At 40.7% G+C, this 20,794-nt stretch overlaps 1 protein-coding gene across 2 annotated transcripts in view; it reads right to left on the reverse strand.

Moving 5' to 3' along the window:
* Nucleotides 1-20,794, reverse strand: part of si:ch211-250g4.3 (uncharacterized) — a 66,051-nt gene that overhangs the window by 842 nt on the left and 44,415 nt on the right. For both annotated transcript variants that reach the window (XM_063185285.1, XM_063185284.1), the window contains exon 5: nucleotides 1-20,794. This exon is cut by the window's right edge and continues 29,767 nt beyond it. In XM_063185285.1, coding sequence (XP_063041355.1) covers nucleotides 33-20,794 — 20,762 coding nt within the window. In that variant the 3' untranslated portion in view covers nucleotides 1-32.

Here is a 20,794-nt window from a genome sequence, read left to right on the forward strand (position 1 = left end):
CTCTTATGTGCCCCAAGGATATTGAGTTTGGGCTATTCGTCATGTAAGTCCACCTGGCTGTGTTCCGTGTTCCCACAGCGACAGCAACAGCAGTTGCAGCAACACCTTCTGAAGCACCTCAGCACTCTGACATATAGAGAGTCCCGCTGATGTATCCTGCCCGTCTGTGTTCCTCTGCTCTCTCTGGGTCTCCCTGGTCCTACATCCATGGCTGTGCTGCTGTCCCCGACCTCTACCATCACACCTGTCGATTTGTGGTGAACCTCCCGTGTGTGCTCCAGTTGAGACGAGATCAAGGCCCCCGTCTGACTCGGCCCCCTCTGGGTTAAGGTCTGCATGGCACGGTCGACGGTCCTCACCAGTGACCTCTCCAGTTGGGATATCTGCAGTGCTAGTCTCCACAGCTGCTCGCTGCTGACGCCTTTGCCTATGCTCCTCAGTGCCTCGATCTCCTTCATCATCAGGTCCTTAATGATCTGAACTTGTCGGGCCCTCTCGTTGGCCACCTGGCTGTCCACGGCCTGCTGCCTTTGAAGTAAGTCTTTGTATTTCTCGATGTCACCTCTTCGGAGCTCTAGTTGTCTCCGAAGTTCCACCTTCTCTTTCTGTTTTTGTTCAAAGACTTCCCACCGCTCCTCTAGATCCTTTTTCATCTCGAGTATCCTCTGTTCCATTTGTTTGATTTCTTCTCTTTCAATGGTTGTCTTCTTTTCAGCTGTTCTGTCTTTTGGCTGCTTTCCTCTTTGGACTTTCAGTGTGCCGACATCCCAGCCTCGTGATATCCATGTGGTTGTGAGCTGTTCCAGCCTTTCAAAGCATTTGTCAGTCTCCCCCCTCTCTATGTCTTCCAAGCATCGTTGAAGTTCAGTTCTGTCCTGCAACATGACTGCCTTTTCTTTTTCCATTGCCTGTATGCTCTTTTCGGTTTCCTCACGCTGTCTTTGGATCTCTGCTTCCATTGTGGAAAGTTCCTGGCTCTTTTGGTCATATTCCTCCTGCCACTGCCTCAGCTTGTCTGTGTCCTCTCTTTTATCGTCTTGTGGTGTTTGAGTTGTGGCATTTTGACGGTGCAACACTTTTTCTATTGGTGTGACTGTCATCGTTGCCACGTCTGTCCTTTCAGTTGGTTTCAGTTGCTCTGTAACTTTGTCTTCTTTTACAATCTGTTTAATGTCTGTAATGGCTTTTATTTGTGCTTCCTCTTCTTCTTCTAGCACTTTCTTCGTGTTCTTTAGTTTGATAACCTCTATTTCTATGTCCTTTAACTCATCCTGAATCTGTTGTAGCTCCTTGGCTTTTCTCTGACACTCATTCAACACATGCGTCAGTTTACTTCTCTGAATCTCAATCTCTGAAGTTAACTCTGTAAGTGCCTCTGTGCCTCTCAGTGTTTTCTCTTTGATGATCTCTGCTGTCTCTCTCTGCTCTGCTAGGGTAATTCCCTTCGCTGTTTTTGAAAGCTGCATATCAGATGCTGACTTCTCCAGCTCATTTTCTCTCAGTCTTACGGCTTCTGCTCGTTTAGCAATGTCCTGTTCTTGTCTTTCCAGCTCAGATTTCTTCAGCTTCAATTCTTCAATGTCTTTTTGCAGAGTGTCCACTTTAAATGAAGAATCTTGATCTGCATCAAGTGTTCCCCTCAGCTTTTCGTCTTCCTTCTTTGCTGCCATCCTCCTTTCTTGTTCTTGTTGGTTTGCTTCCATCTTTTCTTGCTCGAGTAAGCTTTGTTCTTTTTGCAGTGCCTCCTGTAGGATTTTCAGCTCTTGCCTGTCTTTATTCAAAGCTGATTGGATGTTGTTTAACTCTTCACCCTTGACGTCTGTCTGAACCGCTGTCTCAGTTTGTTTTCTGACTTGTTCCTCATACTTCCCATGCATCTGTGCTGCATCAGGTATCGTCTCTTGTTGTTTGTCCTGAATCTCCTTATGGACCAATTCTAGCTCAGCTCTTTTCTTCCAGGTCTCAACTGCAATGTGTTCCAGATCGACCTGTAGCTTCAGACGTTGTGTGGTCAATGCTACTGCTCTCTCCTTCTCGCTATGGTTCTGCACTCTCGTCTGCTCCAGCTCTTCTCTTTCAGTGCTCAGCATTGTTTGAAGGGTGTCTATCTCCATCTTCAGTTTCTCAAGGTCAGCTTGCTTTTGTATGATTTCAGCATTCACTGCCTCTAAAGATTCCTGTTTCTGTGTGTCAGATTCCACTTCAACTGCAGTCTCATCAGTTTCTTTTGTATGGGGTTTGTCTTCCCCATCCTCTTCTGCCACATCTTCTTTCTCCACTGGTTTCACACTGCTATCTATCTTTGGCTCAATCTCAGGAGTCTGTTCCTTGGCATCTGCCTTGTCTTTTGGTTTTACCTTTTCAACAATGGCGGGTGTTTCAGCATCAGCTTTCTTGATTTCAGCCAACTGTGCTTCAAGCTGAAGTTCTGTTGCAAGGGTTTTCACTGCCTGTTTAAAGGATGGTAAAAAGTATCGTTCTTTCATAACAACTTGCCTCCCCTTTACAAGTGGGGTCTGTGTTGCTGCATCAGTTGTGTCCTTTGTCAGAGGTTGTGCGGCATCAGGATCTGTGTCCACTGCAAGTTTTGCATCAAAGTGTTCTAAAATAATCTCTTCTGTCTGTACTGCCATATCAGACAGTTCTGTGGTCACCACTGGTGTTTGGGTGGCTGCTTCAAACATCTCCACAGCTAGTGCAGGTGTTTTTATTGCCTTGGCCTTCACTTCTGCTGTTGTTGTAAATGTTTGGATTGTTTCATCAGACAGCCCCACTCCTTTTGCAGTTGTTTGTGCTGCGGGTGATTCTGTTATAGCATCAGCCTGTAACATTCCAACTGCAGGTGCTTGGGTTGTTGCATCACCCTGTTCCACAGTTGCTTTGGAGGTTTGCATTGACTCATCAGCCTGCGCTTCTTCAGGAGTTGCAGCATGAGCCGTCTCTTTTGTCACAGCAAGCACAGTTTCAGGCTCTGTCTCCACAGCAAGTTTTGCATGAGCCTGCTCTAGAGGATCTTCCACTGTTTGCGTTGCTGTATCAGACAGCTCCAGGGTCACCACATGTGTTTGGGTGGCTGCCTCAAACAGCTCTACAGCTGCTGTTAACACATGGTCTTCCTCCACAGCTATGGCAGGTGTAGGGGTTAATGCATCCACCTGCTCAAAGTCAGCTGTTACAGTCTGGGTTGCTGTATCAGACACCTCTTTTGTCTCGGTTTGGGTTGTGTCAAACTCAATGTCAACAATAGTTATTGCATCAGCCTGTTCAGCAGGGAACGCTTCTGTCTGTGATGCAGTATCAGACAGTTCTGTGCTCACCACTGGTGTTTGGGTGGTTGCCTCAAACAGCACTAAGCCTGGTGTTACATCTTCTTCTTCCTCCACAGTTAGGGAAGGTGATTCTGTTGTTGCATCCAGCTGCTCCAATTCAGTTTTTACAGTCTGTGTTGCAGCATTGGACATCTCTTTTGTCACAGGTACTGCAGCTTTTTGCTCTTCTGCCTCTGCTGTTTGTGTTGCAGTATCTGACAATTCTATGGCCATCACTGGTGTTTGGGTGGCGACCTCAAACAGCTGTAAATCTCCTGCAGGCGTTTTTGCCGCTGCATCTTCTTGCTCTTCTTGCTCTGCAAGTGTTTGGGTAGCGGCATCATGCTGCTCCACTCCTTCGTCAAGTGTTTGGGTGGCTGCATCATCTTGTTCCACAGTTACAGGTACTTCAGGTAATTCTGTCCCAGCCTCATCCTGTTCCACAGTTACTGCTGGTGTTTGTGTTGAAGCATCAGCCTGCCTTGCTTCAAGAGTTACAGTCTCAGTGGTAGCATCAACCATCTCTTTTCTCACCGGTTGTGTTGTCTCCGGCGCTGCATCCACAGCTGCTGTTACAACATGGTCTTCTTCAACAGCCATGACAGGTGTTTTGGTTGTTGCATCCACCTGCTCCAGTTCAGCTGTGACAGTTTGTGTTTCCGAATCAACCGTCTCTTTTGTCACAGATTGTGCCGCTTCAGGCTCTGCCTCCACTGCAGGTTTTGCATCAGTCTGCTGCATGGAAGGGTCATCTTCTGTTTGACTTGCAGTATCAAACAGCTCTTTACTCTCCATGGGTGTTTGGGTTGAAGCATCAGCCTCTTCAGAAGCTGTTGCAGCCTCAGCTGTCAGTTTTGTCACAGATATTGCAGCCTCAGTCTCTGTCTCCACCATAGGTTTTTCATCAGTCTCCCTTAAAGGCTCCTCTACTGTTTGTGTTGCAGTATCAGTCAGCTCTGTAATTGCTACTGGTGCTTGTGTTGTGTCCTCTTCAGAGGCTAATGTTTGTGTCGTAGAATCCACATCCTCCAAGTCAGTTTGTACAGTCTGTGCTGCAGCATCAACCATCTCTTTTGTTGCAGGTTGTGTCTCCATTGGTTTCTGATCGACTGTTTGTGTTGCATTATGAGACAGCTCTGTAGTCACCACAGAAGTTTGGGTTGTCACATCATGCAGCTCCTCTGCTGCTGCAGGTGTCTGGGTATCGCGCTCCACCACTGTTTCTGCAATTGAAACATCTGCCCTCTCAGGTGTTGACTTTATCTCCTCCATATGTGGTATGACTGTGTCTTCTAGGACCTTGATCTCTTCTTGAAACTGTTTCAGGTAATCTCTTTCTGCCTGTATTTCTGCCTTGATCCTGTCATTCTCTACTCTCTGCTTTTCGATTTCATTTTGAAGTCTTTGGAGTTGATCTGATTGTTCATCAAATCTCTCTCGCTCCCTCGCCATCTCCTGCCTCATGATTTCAGTGTGACTTGCCTTTTCTTCCACTTCGGTTGCCTTTCTTTGAATTTCCTCTTTTTCATCTTGAATAGTTTTCCTGTATTGATCCACGTCCTCCAACTGTCTGTTGAGATCATTTTTAAGATTTTCTAATTCCTCTTTCTCTTTCAATAAGGCGTTTCTGTAGTTTTCTTCTTCCTGTTTTTCCTCGTCCAACTTATTTTTCTGTTTCTCTAGGTCTTCTCTTTCAGAACGCATTGTGTCTTTAATAGTGCTCTCAATTCTTTGTCTCTCCTCTTCAATGGTTGCTCTGATTTGGTCAAGAGCAGATTTTTCTTTCAGGTTTAAATCAATTATGACATCTAGCTCTTTCTGTTGCTGTTCAATTTGTGATTTCCATTCTGTCAGGTCGCTCTGCTGCTGTGCAATGTCCTTCATCTGGTCTCTAATGGCGTGTCTCTGTGCCTCAAGGTCAGACTGGTGAACCCCAAGGTGCTCTTTTCTGTTATTCAGCTCTTCCTCCTGATCATTCAAGGCTTGTGTTTTAGACTCCATTTCTTGCTGAGTCTGTTTCAGAGCATCGTTTTCTTTCTGTATTTCATCCAGTCTCTTTTGAAGTTTCTCAAAATCTTCTCTCTCAGAACGTAGACTCTCTTTAAGGGTTGTTTCAGTTCTTCTCCTCTCTTCATCCATGTCTGCTTTGAATTGCTCCAATTCAGATTTTTCGTTCCTATGTACATCCATCATCTTGTCGAAATCTTTTTGTTGTTTGTCTATCTGATTTTCTCTTTGTGTCAGGCCACTTTGTTGGTGAGCAATGACCTTCATCTCATGTTCTATGGTGTCTTTCTGTGCTTGGAGTTCTGACTGTTGTACCTCAAGCTGTTCAGTCCTGGCATTAAGGCCCTCCTCCTGGTCCTTCAGGGCTTGCGATTTAGACTCCATCTCTTGCTGAAGTTGTGTCAGAGCATCTCTTTCTGCTTGTACTTCTTCCTTGATTTTTTTATTCTCTTCTCTCTGTTTCTCACTTTCATTCTGAAGGCTTACGAGTTCATCCTTTTCATTATTTAGGGCCTGTGCCTGGTCTTCCAATTGTGCTTTCTCCTTCACCACCTCAACCATCATCATCTGAAGATGAATGGCTTTTTCTTCCATCTCAGCCATCTTCCTTTGAATTTCATCTTTGTCATTTTGAATAGCCGTATTGTATTGATCCAACTCTTCCTGTTGTCTCTTCAGGTCATCTTTGTCTTTCATTATGATTTGTCTGTAATTTTCCATTTCCTGTCTCTCTTCATTCAGTCTCATTTCACGTTTCTCGATATCTTCTCTCTCCGAACTCAGGCTCTCTTTCACAGTGCTATCAATTCTTTCTCTCTCCTCCTTACTTTGTGCAATGTTTTGTGCAAAAGCAGATTTTTCTTTCTGATGGATGGCCATCATTGTGTCCAGCTCTTTTTGTTCTTGGTCAATCTGAGCTTTCCTCTGTGTCAGGTCACTCTGTTGTTGGACAATGACCACCATCTGGTCTTCCAATGAGTCTCTCTGTGCTTGAAGCTCTGACTGCTGTAAATTGAGCTGCTCTTCCTTGCAATTCAAGTCTTCCTCTCGGCTCTCAAGGGCTTGTTGTTTAAACTCTATCTCTCCCTGAAGCTGTTGAAGAGCCTTTTGCTTATCTTGAAGTTCTTCCTTCATTTTAACATTGTCCTTCCTCTGACTCAACCATTCAATCTGAGAGAGTTGAAGAAGATCCTTTTCTTTTTGAAGAGCCTGTCCTTGTTCTTCCAATCTCTTCCGCTCCTTTTCTATCTCCTCTTCCATTTTCAATATGTCATTAGACTGTATGTCCACCTCAGATAACTTCATTTGAATCTCATATTGAATTGCTTTCTTTTGTGAGTCCAAATCTTCCAACTGTTTCTTGAGATCATCTTTGTCTTTCATCAAGGCATTTCTAATGTTTTCTATTTGTTTTCTGTCTTCTTCCAGTCTGATTGTTGTGTTCTCAATAACCTCTCGCTCAGAGTTCAGTCTCTCGTTAATGATGCTATCAATTCCTTTCCTCTCCTCTTCAATTTCTGATCTGAGCTGCTCAAGAGCAGATTTTTCTTCTCTGCATACACCCATCACACTCTCTAGCTCTTTCTGCTGTTTATCTATTTGGTCTTCTCTTTCTGTCAATTCACTCTGCTTCTCTTCAATTGTTTTCATTTTGTCTTCTATGGCATTAGTCTGTGAATGAAGATCTGATTGCAGTGCATTGAGTTGTTCCTTCTTGGTGTTCAGATCTTCTTCCCAGTCCTTGAAGGCTTGATGTTTGGACTCCATCTCCTCCTGAAGCTGTTTAAGAGCATTTTGTTGTTCTTGTAGTTCTTCTTTGATCTTGGTATTGTCATCTCTCTGTTTCATGCGTTCATCCTGTAGGCTCTGGAGATTATCCTTTTCTTTTTCAAGAGCACCTTCCCGTTCTTCTCGAAGGCTCTGTGCTTCTGCTTCCAACCTCTCTCTTTCCTTTGCCATCTCCTCTTCCTTGTTTTCTAAAATGTTAAACTTTTGTTCTATCTCAGATAACTTTATCTGAATTTCATCTTGGTCATTTTGAATAGCTTTCTTGCACGAGTCCAGCTCTTCCAGCTGTCTCTTGAGACCCTCTTTGTCTTTCATCAAGGCACTCCTGTTGTTTTCTATTTCATTTTTGTCTTCGTCCAGACTGTTTTTCATCTTCTCAAGTTCCTCTCTCTCAGAGTTCAGTCTCTCCTTAATGGTGCTCTCCATTTTCGTTTTTTCTTCTTTGATTTCTGATCTCAGTTGCTCCAGAGCAGATTTTTCCTCTTGGAGGACATCAAGCATATTCTCTAACTCTTTCTGCTGTTGATCTATTTGGTTTTCTTTTTCTGTGAATTCATTGTGCTTCTGTTCAATGGTTTTCATTTTCTCTTCCATGGCATTAGTCTGTGTTTCTAGATCTAATTCCAGTGCATTGAGTTGTTCCTTCCTGGTGTCCAGGTATTCCTCCTGGTCCTTGAAGACTTGTTGTTTGGACTCCATCTCCTCACGAAGCTGTTTCACAGCATTTTGTTGTTCTTGTAGTTCTTCTTTGATCTTGGTATTGTCCTCCCTCTGTTTCATGATTTCGTCCTGTAAACTCTGGAGTTGATCTCTTTCTCTTTGAAGAGCATCTGCTTGTTCTTCCATTCTCTCTTTCTGCTTTGCCATCTCCTCCTTTTCTATGTTATCTGGCTTCTGTTCCACCTCAGATACCTTCCTTTGAATAACATCCTTTTCATCTTGAATAGCTTTCTTGGACGAGTCCAGATCTTCCAACTGTCTCTTGAGATCATCTTTGTCTGTCATCAAGGCACTTCTGTCTTTTTCTATTTCTTCTCTGTCTTCGTCCAGTTTGTTTTTCATCTTCTCAAGTTCCTCTCTCTCAGAATTTAGTCTCTCAATAATGGTACTCTCCATTTTCATTTTTTCTTCTTCGATTTCTGATCTGATTTGCTCAAGAGTATATTTTTCTTTTATGTGTATATCAATCATATTCTCTAGGTCTCTCTGCTGTTGATCCATTAGCTTTTCTTTTTCAGTCAATTCACTCTCTTGCTGTGCTATGAGTTTCATTTTGTCTTCCATGGCGTTGGCCTGTGTTTCTAGTTCTGATTGCTGTGCATTGAGTTGTTCCTTTCTGGTGTTCAGGTCTTCCTCCTGATTCTTGAAGGCTTGTTGTTTGGACTCAATCTTCTCCTGAAGCTTTTTCAGAGCATTTTGTTGTTCTTGTAGTTCTTCTTTCATCTGGGTATTGTCCTCTCTCTGTTTCATGCTTTCATCCCGTACGCTCTGGAGTTGATCTTTTTCTTTCTGAATAGCATCTTCTTGTTCTTTCATTCTCTCTTTCTCCTTTGCCATCTCATCCATCATATTTTCTATGTTATTTTTCTTCTGTTCCACCTCAGATGCCTTCAATTGAATTTCATCTTTTTCATCTTGAATAGCTTTCTTGCACGAGTCCAGATCTTCCAACTGTGTCTTGAGATCATCTTTGTCTGTCATCAAGGCACTTCTGTCTTTTTCTATTTCTTCTCTGTCTTCGTCCAGTTTGTTTTTCATCTTCTCAAGTTCCTCTCTCTCAGAATTTAGTCTCTCAATAATGGTACTCTCAATTCCTTTCCTCTCATCTTCAATTTCTGATCGGAGTTGCTCAAGAACCGATGTTTCTTCTCTGTGTAACTCCATCATGCTTTGTAGTTCTTTCTGTTGCTTATCTATTTGAGTTTGTCTTTCTGTCAATTCGCTCTCTTGCTGTGCAATGAGTTTCATTTTGTCTTCCATGGCGTTGCTCTGTGTTTCTATGTCTGATTGCAGTGCATTGAGTTGTTCCTTTCTGGTGTTCAGGTCTTCCTCCTGGTCCTTGAAGGCTTGTTGTTTGGACTCAATCCCCTCCTGAAGCCTTTTCAGAGCATTTTGTTGTTCTTGTAGTTCTTCTTTCATCTTGGTATTTTCCTCTCTCTGTTTCATGCTTTCATCCTGTAAGCTCTGGAGTTGATCTCTTTCTTTCTGAAGAGCATCTCCTTGTTCTTTCATTCTCTCTTTCTCCTTTGCCATCTCATCCATCATGCTTTCTATGTTATTTTTCTTCTGTTCCACCTCAAATGCCTTCAATTGAATTGTATCTTTTTCATCTTGAATAGATTTCTTGCACGAGTCCAGATCTTCCAACTGTGTCTTGAGATCATATTTGTCTGTCATCAAGGCACTTCTGTCTTTTTCTATTTCTTCTCTGTCTTCGTCCAGTTTGTTTTTCATCCTCTCAAGTTCCTCTCTCTCAGAATGTAGTCTCTCAATAATGGTACTCTCAATTCCTTTCCTCTCATCTTCAATTTCTGATTGGAGTTGCTCAAGAACAGATGTTTCTTCTCTATGTAACTCCATCATGCTTTGTAGTTCTTTCTGTTGCTTATCTATTTGAGTTTGTCTTTCTGTCAATTCGCTCTCTTGCTGTGCAATGAGTTTCATTTTGTCTTCCATGGCGTTGCTCTGTGTTTCTATTTCTAATTGCAGTGCATTGAGTTGTTCCTTTCTGGTGTTGAGGTCTTCCTCCTGGTTCTTGAAAGCTTGTTGTTTGGACTCCATCTCCTCCTGAAGCCTTTTCAGAGCATTTTGTTGTTCTTGTAGTTCTTCTTTCATCTTGGTATTTTCCTCTCTCTGTTTCATGCTTTCATCCTGTAAGCTCTGGAGTTGATCTCTTTCTTTCTGAATTGCATCTTCTTGTTCTTTCATTCTCTCTTTCTCCTTTGCCATCTCATCCATCATGTTTTCTACGTTATTTTTCTTCTGTTCCACCTCAGATGCCTTCAATTGAATTGTATCTTTTTCATCTTGAATAGATTTCTTGCACGAGTCCAGATCTTCCAACTGTGTCTTGAGATCATCTTTGTCTGTCATCAAGGCACTTCTGTCTTTTTCTATTTCTTCTCTGTCTTCGTCCAGTTTGTTTTTCATCTTCTCAAGTTCCTCTCTCTCAGAATTTAGTCTCTCAATAATGGTACTCTCAATTCCTTTCCTCTCATCTTCAATTTCTGATCGGAGTTGCTCAAGAACCGATGTTTCTTCTCTCTGTAACTCCATCATGTTTTGTAGTTCTTTCTGTTGCTTATCTATTTGAGTTTGTGTTTCTGTCAATTCGCTCTCTTGCTGTGCAATGAATTGCATTTTGTCTTCCATGGCGTTGGTCTGTGTTTCTAGTTCTGATTGTAGTGCATTGAGTTGTTCCTTTCTGGTATTCAGGTCTTCCTCCTGGTCCTTGAAGGCTTGTTGTTTGGACTCAATCTCCTCCTGAAGCCCTTTCAGAGTATTTTGTTGTTCTTGTAGTTCTTCTTTCATCTTGGTATTTTCCTCTCTCTGTTTCATGCTTTCATCCTGTAAGCTCTGGAGTTGATCTCTTTCTTTCTGAAGAGCATCTCCTTGTTCTTTCATTCTCTCTTTCTCCTTTGCCATCTCATCCATCATGCTTTCTATGTTATTTGTCTTCTGTTCCACCTCTAATGCCTTCAATTGAATTTCATCTTTTTCATCTTGAATAGATTTCTTGCACGAGTCCAGATCTTCCAACTGTGTCTTGAGATCATCTTTGTCTGTCATCAAGGCACTTCTGTCTTTTTCTATTTCTTCTCTGTCTTCGTCCAGTTTGTTTTTCATCTTCTCAAGTTCCTCTCTCTCAGAATTTAGTCTCTCAATAATGGTACTCTCAATTCCTTTCCTCTCATCTTCAATTTCTGATCGGAGTTGCTCAAGAACCGATGTTTCTTCTCTCTGTAACTCCATCAGGCTTTGTAGTTCTTTCTGTTGCTTATCTATTTGAGTTTGTCTTTCTGTCAATTCGCTCTCTTGCTGTGCAATGAGTTTCATTTTGTCTTCCATGGCGTTGGTCTGTGTTTCTATGTCTGATTGCAGTGCATTGAGTTGTTCCTTTCTGATGTTCAGGTCTTCCTCCTGGTCCTTGAAGGCTTTTTGTTTGGACTCAATCTCCTCCTGAAGCCTTTTCAGAGCATTTTGTTGTTCTTGTAGTTCTTCTTTCATCTTGGTATTTTCCTCTCTGTGTTTTATGCTTTCATCCTGTAAGCTCTGGAGTTGATCTCTTTCTTTCTGAAGAGCATCTCCTTGTTCTTTCATTCTCTCTTTCTCCTTTGCCATCTCATCCATCATGCTTTCTATGTTATTTTTCTTCTGTTCCACCTCAAATGCCTTCAATTGAATTGTATCTTTTTCATCTTGAATAGATTTCTTGCACGAGTCCAGATCTTCCAACTGTGTCTTGAGATCATCTTTGTCTGTCATCAAGGCACTTCTGTCTTTTTCTATTTCTTCTCTGTCTTCGTCCAGTTTGTTTTTCATCTTCTCAAGTTCCTCTCTCTCAGAATTTAGTCTCTCAATAATGGTACTCTCAATTCCTTTCCTCTCATCTTCAATTTCTGATCGGAGTTGCTCAAGAACCGATGTTTCTTCTCTCTGTAACTCCATCATGTTTTGTAGTTCTTTCTGTTGCTTATCTATTTGAGTTTGTCTTTCTGTCAATTCGCTCTCTTGCTGTGCAATGAATTGCATTTTGTCTTCCATGGCGTTGGTCTGTGTTTCTAGTTCTGATTGTAGTGCATTGAGTTGTTCCTTTCTGGTATTCAGGTCTTCCTCCTGGTCCTTGAAGGCTTGTTGTTTGGACTCAATCTCCTCCTGAAGCCCTTTCAGAGTATTTTGTTGTTCTTGTAGTTCTTCTTTCATCTTGGTATTTTCCTCTCTCTGTTTCATGCTTTCATCCTGTACGCTCTGGAGTTGATCTCTTTCTTTCTGAAGAGCATCTCCTTGTTCTTTCATTCTCTCTTTCTCCTTTGCCATCTCATCCATCATGCTTTCTATGTTATTTTTCTTCTGTTCCACCTCTAATGCCTTCAATTGAATTGTATCTTTTTCATCTTGAATAGATTTCTTGCACGAGTCCAGATCTTCCAACTGTGTCTTGATATCATCTTTGTCTGTCATCAAGGCACTTCTGTCTTTTTCTATTTCTTCTCTGTCTTCATCCAGTTTGTTTTTCATCTTCTCAATTTCCTCTCTCTCAGAATTTAGTCTCTCAATAATGGTACTCTCAATTCCTTTCCTCTCATCTTCAATTTCTGATCGGAGTTGCTCAAGAACCGATGTTTCTTCTCTCTGTAACTCCATCATGTTTTGTAGTTCTTTCTGTTGCTTATCTATTTGAGTTTGTGTTTCTGTCAATTCGCTCTCTTGCTGTGCAATGAATTGCATTTTGTCTTCCATGGCGTTGGTCTGTGTTTCTAGTTCTGATTGTAGTGCATTGAGTTGTTCCTTTCTGGTATTCAGGTCTTCCTCCTGGTCCTTGAAGGCTTGTTGTTTGGACTCAATCTCCTCCTGAAGCCCTTTCAGAGTATTTTGTTGTTCTTGTAGTTCTTCTTTCATCTTGGTATTTTCCTCTCTCTGTTTCATGCTTTCATCCTGTAAGCTCTGGAGTTGATCTCTTTCTTTCTGAAGAGCATCTCCTTGTTCTTTCATTCTCTCTTTCTCCTTTGCCATCTCATCCATCATGCTTTCTATGTTATTTGTCTTCTGTTCCACCTCTAATGCCTTCAATTGAATTTCATCTTTTTCATCTTGAATAGATTTCTTGCACGAGTCCAGATCTTCCAACTGTGTCTTGAGATCATCTTTGTCTGTCATCAAGGCACTTCTGTCTTTTTCTATTTCTTCTCTGTCTTCGTCCAGTTTGTTTTTCATCTTCTCAAGTTCCTCTCTCTCAGAATTTAGTCTCTCAATAATGGTACTCTCAATTCCTTTCCTCTCATCTTCAATTTCTGATCGGAGTTGCTCAAGAACCGATGTTTCTTCTCTCTGTAACTCCATCAGGCTTTGTAGTTCTTTCTGTTGCTTATCTATTTGAGTTTGTCTTTCTGTCAATTCGCTCTCTTGCTGTGCAATGAGTTTCATTTTGTCTTCCATGGCGTTGGTCTGTGTTTCTATGTCTGATTGCAGTGCATTGAGTTGTTCCTTTCTGATGTTCAGGTCTTCCTCCTGGTCCTTGAAGGCTTTTTGTTTGGACTCAATCTCCTCCTGAAGCCCTTTCAGAGTATTTTGTTGTTCTTGTAGTTCTTCTTTCATCTTGGTATTTTCCTCTCTCTGTTTCATGCTTTCATCCTGTAAGCTCTGGAGTTGATCTCTTTCTTTCTGAAGAGCATCTCCTTGTTCTTTCATTCTCTCTTTCTCCTTTGCCATCTCATCCATCATGCTTTCTATGTTATTTGTCTTCTGTTCCACCTCTAATGCCTTCAATTGAATTTCATCTTTTTCATCTTGAATAGATTTCTTGCACGAGTCCAGATCTTCCAACTGTGTCTTGAGATCATCTTTGTCTGTCATCAAGGCACTTCTGTCTTTTTCTATTTCTTCTCTGTCTTCGTCCAGTTTGTTTTTCATCTTCTCAAGTTCCTCTCTCTCAGAATTTAGTCTCTCAATAATGGTACTCTCAATTCCTTTCCTCTCATCTTCAATTTCTGATCGGAGTTGCTCAAGAACCGATGTTTCTTCTCTCTGTAACTCCATCAGGCTTTGTAGTTCTTTCTGTTGCTTATCTATTTGAGTTTGTCTTTCTGTCAATTCGCTCTCTTGCTGTGCAATGAGTTTCATTTTGTCTTCCATGGCGTTGGTCTGTGTTTCTATGTCTGATTGCAGTGCATTGAGTTGTTCCTTTCTGATGTTCAGGTCTTCCTCCTGGTCCTTGAAGACTTTTTGTTTGGACTCAATCTCCTCCTGAAGCCTTTTCAGAGCATTTTGTTGTTCTTGTAGTTCTTCTTTCATCTTGGTATTTTCCTCTCTGTGTTTCATGCTTTCATCCTGTAAGCTCTGGAGTTGATCTCTTTCTTTCTGAATAGCATCTTCTTGTTCTTTCATTCTCTCTTTCTCCTTTGCCATCTCATCCATCATGTTTTCTATGTTATTTTTCTTCTGTTCCACCTCAGATGCCTTCAATTGAATTGTATCTTTTTCATCTTGAATAGATTTCTTGCACGAGTCCAGATCTTCCAACTGTGTCTTGAGATCATATTTGTCTGTCATCAAAACACTTCTGTCTTTTTCTATTTCTTCTCTGTCTTCGTCCAGTTTGTTTTTCATCCTCTCAAGTTCCTCTCTCTCAGAATGTAGTCTCTCAATAATGGTACTCTCAATTCCTTTCCTCTCATCTTCAATTTCTGATTGGAGTTGCTCAAGAACAGATGTTTCTTCTCTATGTAACTCCATCATGCTTTGTAGTTCTTTCTGTTGCTTATCTATTTGAGTTTGTCTTTCTGTCAATTCGCTCTCTTGCTGTGCAATGAGTTTCATTTTGTCTTCCATGGCGTTGCTCTGTGTTTCTATTTCTAATTGCAGTGCATTGAGTTGTTCCTTTCTGGTGTTGAGGTCTTCCTCCTGGTTCTTGAAAGCTTGTTGTTTGGACTCAATCTCCTCCTGAAGCATTTTCAGAGCATTTTGTTGTTCTTGTAGTTCTTCTTTCATCTTGGTATTTTCCTCTCTCTCTTTCATGCTTTCATCCTGTAAGCTCTGGAGTTGATCTCTTTCTTTCTGAATTGCATCTTCTTGTTCTTTCATTCTCTCTTTCTCATTTGCCATCTCATCCATCATGTTTTCTACGTTATTTTTCTTCTGTTCCACCTCAGATGCCTTCAATTGAATTGTATCTTTTTCATCTTGAATAGATTTCTTGCACGAGTCCAGATCTTCCAACTGTGTCTTGAGATCATCTTTGTCTGTCATCAAGGCACTTCTGTCTTTTTCTATTTCTTCTCTGTCTTCGTCCAGTTTGTTTTTCATCTTCTCAAGTTCCTCTCTCTCAGAATTTAGTCTCTCAATAATGGTACTCTCAATTCCTTTCCTCTCATCTTCAATTTCTGATCGGAGTTGCTCAAGAACCGATGTTTCTTCTCTCTGTAACTCCATCATGTTTTGTAGTTCTTTCTGTTGCTTATCTATTTGAGTTTGTCTTTCTGTCAATTCGCTCTCTTGCTGTGCAATGAATTGCATTTTGTCTTCCATGGCGTTGGTCTGTGTTTCTAGTTCTGATTGTAGTGTATTGAGTTGTTCCTTTCTGGTATTCAGGTCTTCCTCCTGGTCCTTGAAGGCTTGTTGTTTGGACTCAATCTCCTCCTGAAGCCCTTTCAGAGTATTTTGTTGTTCTTGTAGTTCTTCTTTCATCTTGGTATTTTCCTCTCTCTGTTTCATGCTTTCATCCTGTACGCTCTGGAGTTGATCTCTTTCTTTCTGAAGAGCATCTCCTTGTTCTTTCATTCTCTCTTTCTCCTTTGCCATCTCATCCATCATGCTTTCTATGTTATTTTTCTTCTGTTCCACCTCTAATGCCTTCAATTGAATTGTATCTTTTTCATCTTGAATAGATTTCTTGCACGAGTCCAGATCTTCCAACTGTGTCTTGATATCATCTTTGTCTGTCATCAAGGCACTTCTGTCTTTTTCTATTTCTTCTCTGTCTTCATCCAGTTTGTTTTTCATCTTCTCAATTTCCTCTCTCTCAGAATTTAGTCTCTCAATAATGGTACTCTCAATTCCTTTCCTCTCATCTTCAATTTCTGATCGGAGTTGCTCAAGAACCGATGTTTCTTCTCTCTGTAACTCCATCATGTTTTGTAGTTCTTTCTGTTGCTTATCTATTTGAGTTTGTGTTTCTGTCAATTCGCTCTCTTGCTGTGCAATGAATTGCATTTTGTCTTCCATGGCGTTGGTCTGTGTTTCTAGTTCTGATTGTAGTGCATTGAGTTGTTCCTTTCTGGTATTCAGGTCTTCCTCCTGGTCCTTGAAGGCTTGTTGTTTGGACTCAATCTCCTCCTGAAGCCCTTTCAGAATATTTTGTTGTTCTTGTAGTTCTTCTTTCATCTTGGTATTTTCCTCTCTCTGTTTCATGCTTTCATCCTGTAAGCTCTGGAGTTGATCTCTTTCTTTCTGAAGAGCATCTCCTTGTTCTTTCATTCTCTCTTTCTCCTTTGCCATCTCATCCATCATGCTTTCTATGTTATTTGTCTTCTGTTCCACCTCTAATGCCTTCAATTGAATTTCATCTTTTTCATCTTGAATAGATTTCTTGCACGAGTCCAGATCTTCCAACTGTGTCTTGAGATCATCTTTGTCTGTCATCAAGGCACTTCTGTCTTTTTCTATTTCTTCTCTGTCTTCGTCCAGTTTGTTTTTCATCTTCTCAAGTTCCTCTCTCTCAGAATTTAGTCTCTCAATAATGGTACTCTCAATTCCTTTCCTCTCATCTTCAATTTCTGATCGGAGTTGCTCAAGAACCGATGTTTCTTCTCTCTGTAACTCCATCAGGCTTTGTAGTTCTTTCTGTTGCTTATCTATTTGAGTTTGTCTTTCTGTCAATTCGCTCTCTTGCTGTGCAATGAGTTTCATTTTGTCTTCCATGGCGTTGGTCTGTGTTTCTATGTCTGATTGCAGTGCATTGAGTTGTTCCTTTCTGATGTTCAGGTCTTCCTCCTGGTCCTTGAAGACTTTTTGTTTGGACTCAATCTCCTCCTGAAGCCTTTTCAGAGCATTTTGTTGTTCTTGTAGTTCTTCTTTCATCTTGGTATTTTCCTCTCTGTGTTTCATGCTTTCATCCTGTAAGCTCTGGAGTTGATCTCTTTCTTTCTGAATAGCATCTTCTTGTTCTTTCATTCTCTCTTTCTCCTTTGCCATCTCATCCATCATGTTTTCTATGTTATTTTTCTTCTGTTCCACCTCAGATGCCTTCAATTGAATTGTATCTTTTTCATCTTGAATAGATTTCTTGCACGAGTCCAGATCTTCCAACTGTGTCTTGAGATCATATTTGTCTGTCATCAAAACACTTCTGTCTTTTTCTATTTCTTCTCTGTCTTCGTCCAGTTTGTTTTTCATCCTCTCAAGTTCCTCTCTCTCAGAATGTAGTCTCTCAATAATGGTACTCTCAATTCCTTTCCTCTCATCTTCAATTTCTGATTGGAGTTGCTCAAGAACAGATGTTTCTTCTCTATGTAACTCCATCATGCTTTGTAGTTCTTTCTGTTGCTTATCTATTTGAGTTTGTCTTTCTGTCAATTCGCTCTCTTGCTGTGCAATGAGTTTCATTTTGTCTTCCATGGCGTTGCTCTGTGTTTCTATTTCTAATTGCAGTGCATTGAGTTGTTCCTTTCTGGTGTTGAGGTCTTCCTCCTGGTTCTTGAAAGCTTGTTGTTTGGACTCAATCTCCTCCTGAAGCATTTTCAGAGCATTTTGTTGTTCTTGTAGTTCTTCTTTCATCTTGGTATTTTCCTCTCTCTCTTTCATGCTTTCATCCTGTAAGCTCTGGAGTTGATCTCTTTCTTTCTGAATTGCATCTTCTTGTTCTTTCATTCTCTCTTTCTCATTTGCCATCTCATCCATCATGTTTTCTACGTTATTTTTCTTCTGTTCCACCTCAGATGCCTTCAATTGAATTGTATCTTTTTCATCTTGAATAGATTTCTTGCACGAGTCCAGATCTTCCAACTGTGTCTTGAGATCATCTTTGTCTGTCATCAAGGCACTTCTGTCTTTTTCTATTTCTTCTCTGTCTTCGTCCAGTTTGTTTTTCATCTTCTCAAGTTCCTCTCTCTCATAATTTAGTCTCTCAATAATGGTACTCTCAATTCCTTTCCTCTCATCTTCAATTTCTGATCGGAGTTGCTCAAGAACAGATGTTTCTTCTCTGTGTAACTCCATCATGCTTTGTAGTTCTTTCTGTTGCTTATCTATTTGAGTTTGTCTTTCTGTCAATTTGCTCTCTTGCTGTGCAATGAATTTAATTTTGTCTTCCATGGCGTTGCTCTGTGTTTCTATTTCTGATTGCAGTGCATTGAGTTGTTCCTTTCTGGTGTTGAGGTCTTCCTCCTGGTTCTTGAAGGCTTGTTGTTTGGACTCAATCTCCTCCTGAAGCTTTTTCAGAGCATTATGTTGTTCTTGTAGTTCTTCTTTCATCTTGGTATTTTCCTCTCTCTGTTTCATGCTTTTATCCTGTAAGCTCTGGAGTTGATCTCTTTCTTTCTGAATAGCATCCTCTTGTTCTTTCATTCTCTCTTTCTCATTTGCCATCTCATCCATCATATTTTCTATGTTATTTTTCTTCTGTTCCACCTCAGATGCCTTCAATTGAATTGTATCTTTTTCATCTTGAATAGATTTCTTGCACGAGTCCAGATCTTCCAACTGTGTCTTGAGATCATCTTTGTCTGTCATCAAGGCACTTCTGTCTTTTTCTATTTCTTCTCTGTCTTCGTCCAGTTTGTTTTTCATCTTCTCAAGTTCCTCTCTCTCAGAATTTAGTCTCTCAATAATGGTTCTCTCAATTCCTTTCCTCTCATCTTCAATTTCTGATCGGAGTTGCTCAAGAACAGATGTTTCTTCTCTGTGTAACTCCATCATGCTTTGTAGTTTTTTCTGTTGCTTATCTATTTGAGTTTGTCTTTCTGTCAATTCGCTCTCTTGCTGTGCAATGAGTTTCATTTTGTCTTCCATGGCGTTGCTCTGTGTTTCTATTTCTGATTGCAGTGCATTGAGTTGTTCCTTTCTGGTGTTGAGGTCTTCCTCCTGGTTCTTGAAGGCTTGTTGTTTGGACTCAATCTCCTCCTGAAGCTTTTTCAGAGCATTATGTTGTTCTTGTAGTTCTTCTTTCATCTTGGTATTTTCCTCTCTCTGTTTCATGCTTTTATCCTGTAAGCTCTGGAGTTGATCTCTTTCTTTCTGAATAGCATCTTCTTGTTCTTTCATTCTCTCTTTCTCCTTTGCCATCTCATCCATCATATTTTCTATGTTATTTTTCTTCTGTTCCACCTCAGATGCCTTCAATTGAATTTCATCTTTTTCATCTTGAATAGCTTTCTTGCACGAGTCCAGATCTTCCAACTGTGTCTTGAGATCATCTTTGTCTGTCATCAAGGCACTTCTGTCTTTCTCTATTTCTTCTCTGTCTTCGTCCAGTCTGTTTTTCATCTTTATAAGTTCCTCTCTCTCAGAATTTAGTCTCTCAATAATGGTACTCTCAATTCCTTTCCTCTCATCTTCAATTTCTGATCGGAGTTGCTCAAGAACCGATGTTTCTTCTCTGTGTAACTCCATCATGCTTTGTAGTTCTTTCTTTTGCTTATCTATTTGAGTTTGTCTTTCTGTCAATTCGCTCTCTTGCTGTGCAATGAGTTTCATTTTGTCTTCCATGGCGTTGCTCTGTGTTTCTATTTCTGATTGTAGTGCATTGAGTTGTTCCTTTCTGGTGTTCAGGTCTTCCTCCTGGTCCTTGAAGGCTTGTTGTTTGGACTCAATCCCCTCCTGAAGCCTTTTCAGAGCATTTTGTTGTTCTTGTAGTTCTTCTTTCATCTTGGTATTTTCCTCTCTCTGTTTCATGCTTTCATCCTGGAAGCTCTGGAGTTGATCTCTTTCTTTCTGAAGACCATCTCCTTGTTCTTTCATTCTCTCTTTCTCCTTTGCCATCTCATCCATCATGTTTTCTATGTTATTTGTCTTCTGTTCCACCTCAGATAACCTCATTTGGATGTCGTCTTTTTCATCTTGAATAGCTTTCTTGCACAAGTCCAGATCTTCCAGCTGTCCTTTGAGATCATCTTTGTCTTTCATCAAGGCACTTCTGTTGTTTTCTGTTTCTTCTCTGTCCTCTTCCAGTCTGTTTTTCATCTTCTCAAGTTCTTCTCTCTCAGAGTTCAATGTCTCCTTAATGGTGCTCTCCATTTTCATTCGTTTTACTTCAATTTCTGATCTGAGTTGCTCAACAGCTGATTTTTCCTCTCGGAGTACATTAGTCATATTTTTTAGGTATTCCTGTTGTTGATCTATTTGGTTTTCTTTTTCTGTGATTTCTGTCTGCTTCTGTTCAATGGTTTTCATTTTGTCTTCCATGGTGTTAATCTGTGATTCTAAATCTGAGTGCATTGCATTGAGTTGTTCCTTCCTGCTATTCAGGTGTTCTTCCCAGTCCTTGAAGAATTGTTGTTTGGACTCCATATCCTCATGAAGCCTTTTCAGAGCATGTTGTTGTTCCTGTAATTCTTCTTTCATTTTGGTATTGTCCTCTCTCTGTTTCATGCTTTCATCCTGTAAGCTCTGGAGTTTATCTCTTTCTTTTTCAAGAGCATCGACTTGTTCTTGAATGGCTTTTTTATGTACATCTAGGTGTTCCAATTGTACCTTAAGATCATCTTTGTCTTTCATGAAGGACTTTCTGTTGCTTTCAATTTCCTTTCTCTCAAGGTCCAGTCTGTTTTTCATGTTCTGAAGGTCTTCTTTCTCTGAGCTTAATCTCTCTTCAATGGTCCTCTCAATTCCCATTTTCTCTTCTTCAATGTCTGATCTCAGTTGTTCGAGAGTAGACTTCGCTTCTCTCTGTATATCCATCATCAAGTCAAGCTCTTTCTGCTTTTGATCTAGCTGAGCTTTCCATTTTGTCAAGTCAACATACTGTTTTTCCGAGTTCT

Source organism: Engraulis encrasicolus, chromosome 20 (genome assembly GCF_034702125.1).
Source record: "Engraulis encrasicolus isolate BLACKSEA-1 chromosome 20, IST_EnEncr_1.0, whole genome shotgun sequence".
Classification (NCBI taxonomy): domain Eukaryota; kingdom Metazoa; phylum Chordata; class Actinopteri; order Clupeiformes; family Engraulidae; genus Engraulis; species Engraulis encrasicolus.